Below are 5,212 nucleotides of genomic sequence, written 5' to 3' on the forward strand. Positions count from 1 at the left end.
TCAGACATGAAATATATATCTGTGTATTTCTTTGCAGAAAATTTGCACTGATGTTAAGAAGAGACAGCAGCGCATTTGCAGATGATTTCACTGTCATGTCACATGATCAGCCGCTGCCGGTGGATATCTCTTTTCTCTACAAGGGGAGACTACTCTCCCCTGACTGGTGCAGGTGATTGCAGAGACTGACATATAAATCTATTGTCTTTATTCATTCTTAAAGGAACACACACTATTAAATATCTGCCTAGAGGTCATCTTTAAAATCTTACAAATCAGTGCCATTAGAATTCAGCTTGCGGTGATGGTTAGATGACATTTGCTTTTACACATTTCATATAATACTGGTGTTCTGTTTATGGCACTCAGATGAGGATGACTCGTTTTGTCACGGTTCCATCATCGATGGCTATTTCCATGGATCCATCCACACCAAGAATGGCACCTTTTATGTTGAATATGAAGAAAATCACAACGGGTCACTAGATTCCTATATGTATCATGAGTCAGACATCGGTGAGTACTTATAAAGAGGACTTGTCAGTAATGGTAAAGTGTATGTGAAGGCAAAACCTTTAATTTTGTAATTTTGGATGAAGGAGAGAAGAAGAACCCTCTGTCAGGTTTTATTGATGTCCGTGTCCACACTGGGAAGGATATATCTTCTTCTGTTGACCATTGTCACTGATCGGGATGGCCATGACCTTTTAATCTGGTGATTATTGTCACTGATCGGGATGGCCATGACCTTTTAATCTGGTGATTATTGTCACTGATCGGGATGGCCATGACCTTTTAATCTGGTGACCATTGTCACTGATAGCTTATCAGTGACAATGGTCACCAGATTAAAAGGTCATGGCCATCCCTATCAGTGATAGGGATGGCCATGACCTTTTGTGATTGGTGACCATTGTCACTGATAGGGATGTTCATGACCTTTTAGATTGGTGACCATTGTCACTGATAGGAATGGCCATGACCTTTTGGATTGGTGACCACTGTCACTGATAGGGATGGCCATGACTTTTTGGAATGGTGACCATTGTCACTGATCGGGATGGCCATGACCTTTTGGAATGGTGACCATTGTCCCTGATAGGGATGGCCATGACCTTTTGTGATTGGTGACCATTGTCACTGATAGGGATGGCAGCAGGCAGAATCAAGGACAGACAAGCCAGGGGTCACACCAGTCGGGCAGCAAAGTACAAGGGATGAGGCAGAGGCAAAGTCCAGTAACAATTCCAAGGTCAGAAGGCAGGCAGCAGTCAGGAGCAGTCAGGTTCAATCCGGGTCAAAACGCAGGAGCAATAATCAGGCAGAACAAAAAGATCACCGGGACAAGCTGAAAGACCATCCAGCAACTAAGCACCATGGCCATGCTTGCTTTAAATAGGCTGATCCATTAGAGATACTGCATCACTTCCCGTGCGCCAGAGGTTGGCGCGCCTTTGTACGTATGTCCCGTTGCGCGAGCATGCGCACCAGCGCACGTTTTCCTGTTGTACGGAAAATGGGACCACACGCATGCGCAGTAGACCTAGTCACCTTACAAGGGCTTAGGAAATAAGTCTACATATATATGTACTGTGTATTTCATACAGTTTTATTACTTCCATTTCAGACTACTCCCTTTTAAAAGATGTGGGCTCCTTTGACCTGGCATTAAAAAAATACACATTTTTGGAGAATATGAGATGGAAACTAAAGGTCAGTAGTCAGTACTTTTTCTGATTTATGTACATTGGACTCAAAATCTACTTATGCTAAATGGAGCTAGCAGGGTCACAATGGCAGCCTCTGAGGAAAACCTCTGCTAAGGCTTTCCAGCTATAGAGAGTTTGTGCATAGTGGCGGCAATCTTCTCAGAGGGTCATTCCAACAAAAAATGATATGATGCTTAGTACATGATGTTTTACCTCGTTGGGTTCCTGGGTCTGCATACATGCTATGGCAACTACATGAGGATCCTACTCTCCTTGCTGGACTTCAGTTTAATTGCTAGGAGGTTTATTGACAGTGGTGCATGCTGGAAGGGGGTATAAATATTTGGGGGAGCCTTCCGGAAACTCTATTGCCTCCCAGGCCTTGCCTGGGGAGGATGTTTGTGCTGCTCCTTCTGATCTCCCAGGCTTGCTGCCTGGGGAGGCTACATATGCTCGGAGGAACAAGTACTGGGTCTTAGGCCTAAAGCTTACTCTACGCATTGCTGGAGGATTTACCCAAGGAAGAGGGAATCTGGATCCTTGATGGGGACACCAAGGAGGAGCCTCAGCTGCTGGAGATGTCCTGAGAAGCTGGATGATAACTGGAACCTCGCAGGAAGTCTGGTGACTATTCTGAAGGAGTTCAAAAGCTGCTACTACTTACAGACTGGAGTTCAGTAGAGCACAGAGTGCTGGTATGGCATAAGGGTTCTTTTCTGTGTTTCTATTAGTCTGGAGTCGTCCATGGTTCCTTTGGGTGTCCTGTACCCTAACCCCTTTGCCGTAGAGTTCTTGGCCACAGTAAGCTATCAACTGTTCAAAAACTGTTCAGCTTATCTGTTAACATCCCCACTACATGTCAAGAATTCAGCCCCGAGGTCCAATGTCAGCCTTACTGTGAACGGATGGGTGCCATTCACCCTCTGGAGGAGCCTGATCTGATTTTCTTATCCCGAAGCTCAGCTTTACCTTATCATTATTATCCTGTTTGTTAGGAAGGTTTTTGTGTTTTTCATTTGTTAACAATGTCTTCTTTTGGTCCATTTAGGAGGAATCTGTCAACAGACCTAAAAGAAGTTTGGATTTATCTCGTACATCGTGTCTCCTCCATCTGAAGGCTGATTACTACTTTTTTCGGAGTTTTAGAAACCTACAAGCAGCAATTGCTCAGGTATGCTTTAGTCTGTCTCCCTTCATACAGAATGAACACAGATCCGTACATATCAGTTGTGTGGTCCTGATGGTCTTCCTAATGGAGATATCTCCTGGAGATAACCTCATTTGGATCTTAGCTCGCCAATACATGAGTTCGGAGTTCCATAGATTGAAGTGCTGGTGGAACGCTGGACACTGGTATATAGAATAATGCCAAAGCATATAGGGAGGGCAGCTCTGTATAAAATAGGGGAACCCAACAGAGATCACTATAGTATTAATGTAAAGAAGACGGTTAAGAAGTGAGAGAGCCAACAAGTCTAATAGGTCCAGTTGAATTTTTATTGGCCAAAGTGAGAGTCACAGGAATAGAGTAACGTAGCACGCTAACGAGAGGGCTTCCCTCATTCCTCCTGTCCAACACCTCCTACCAAGGATGAGAAGTGGCATGGGTGTCTGTAGTGGCCCAGACACAACAGAAGATCAGAAGACTGCCTGCAAACTGCCATGCTAATGGAGATGCTTGGACCTGGTCTGCAGCTCGGGTGAAGGAGCACATATGCAAACACCGAGGTCTTAGTATGTAGTGATGATGTATTTCATCTTTAGCAGCCGCCTTTCCCCTAATGCTAGTGTGCCCACTGGTACTCAGGTGCCCCCAAGACTTAGACTGTGTATTTGGGCCATGGGCCTTGCCACAGGCCCGCAGGAAAACATAACATAGGTCAGCGGTCCTGCTGTCCTGGCAGTCTGCACTCACCTCTCTCCCCTTGGCTCTGGCTAGTGGACTGTCCCTCTATATCCTCACACATAATGCAGGTCTATGGACAAAATACCCCTAGACAAAAATGAACAGTTAACCTTTGCAGTACGGTGGGTAGCACCACTGCAAGGGTAGTCTTCTTCTTTTGGAGATGGGCTTTACAGAAGAGCCTGAGCCTAGTTATAATATATACTGCACACAGGCCAAAGTCTTTGTACTATCACAATCCCCCATATCTGCTGCGAGAGTCTCACAGACACACATCATCCTGAAGGATCATTAAACAAGAATTAAACAGAGGATAGGGAGCTAATACTTTGTCTGAGCCGACCTTGAAGAAGAACTTCAATACACAGTTACAAACTACACAGCAATGAGCAACTGTTGAGCAAATAAACACTTTAGTCAGGACTATGTAACATACACCATAACATATAGAGGTCAGCTCTATGTAACATTCTAAATAGTATATAGAGAGCGGTGGTCAGGGTCATGCTCTATACTGTACATCATAATGCAAAGAGTGCAGGGGTCAGGGGTTTGTAATGTACAGAGTATATGGGTCATGAATATGTAATGTACAGAGTGCAAGGGGTCAGTAGTGTGTAATATACATAGTTCAGGGGGTCAGGAGTGTGTAATGTACAGAGTGCAGGAGTCAGGATTGTGTAATGTACAAAGTGCAGGGGTCAGGATTTGGTAATGTACAGAGCGCAGGGGTCCAGGATTTGGTAATGTACAGAGCGCAGGGGTCAGGGGTGTGTTATTTACAAGGCATAGGGGTCAGGAATGTATAATGTACAGATTGCAGGGGTCAGGAATGTATAATGTGCAGGGGTCAGGAGTGTGTAATGTACAGAGTGCAGGGGTCAGGAGTGTGTAATGTACAGATTGCAGGGGTCAGGAGTGTGTGATGTACAGATTGCAGGGGTCAGGAATGTGTAATGTGCAGATTGCAGGGAGTCAGGAGTGTGTAATGTACAGATTGCAGGGGTCAGGAGTGTGTAATGTACAGATTGCAGGGGTCAGGAGTTTGTAATGTACAGAGCGCATGGGTCAGGAGTTTGTAATGTACAGAGCGCAGGGGTCAGGAGTGTGTTACTTAAAGACCATCTCTGGGCATATCGCTACTTATTTGGGGAACGGGGGAGTTCAGTGGCCAATGAGAATACAGGAATTCCACAGGATTGTTGATCGATTTTTTTTGGTGTTATTTTTAGATTGCTGGATATTTGATGGCTGTGAACACAATATTTGAGCAAGTGAATTTCAACGGCATTAAGTATATTAATTTTAAAGTGAAAGTGTTAAATGTAAGTATGGCCTTTGCGTCCTCATGTTCATTTTCTAAGTGTACAATTTACAGTTTTCAGATTCTCCTGTGTCTGGAAAATTAGATCCTTTGGATGTGAAATGAGATAAAACATTGCAGCATGACATCAACAATTTATGTTTATAATTAATATCCATGTTGGAGGATCAGTTGGTCAGTCGACGCCAATACTGATGTCCCAGTGTTTTGAAAAATGCTGGGTAGTTTATTGAAAAATAACAATATACATCAATAATATTAAAATATTATATA

General features: G+C 44.0%; 1 protein-coding gene across 1 annotated transcript in view; it reads left to right on the forward strand.

The window, feature by feature from the left end:
• Nucleotides 1-5,212, forward strand: part of LOC108796952 (disintegrin and metalloproteinase domain-containing protein 10-like) — a 28,590-nt gene that overhangs the window by 6,779 nt on the left and 16,599 nt on the right. The window contains exons 3-7 of the mRNA XM_018568515.1: nt 38-151; nt 365-516; nt 1,628-1,713; nt 2,758-2,880; nt 4,848-4,940. Of these exons, the coding sequence (XP_018424017.1) occupies nt 38-151; nt 365-516; nt 1,628-1,713; nt 2,758-2,880; nt 4,848-4,940 (568 nt within the window). The remainder of the gene's footprint in view (nt 1-37; nt 152-364; nt 517-1,627; nt 1,714-2,757; nt 2,881-4,847; nt 4,941-5,212) is intronic.

This window comes from Nanorana parkeri, unplaced genomic scaffold, assembly GCF_000935625.1.
Source record: "Nanorana parkeri isolate BGI_ZX_2015 unplaced genomic scaffold, ASM93562v1 scaffold1200, whole genome shotgun sequence".
Lineage (NCBI taxonomy): Eukaryota > Metazoa > Chordata > Amphibia > Anura > Dicroglossidae > Nanorana > Nanorana parkeri.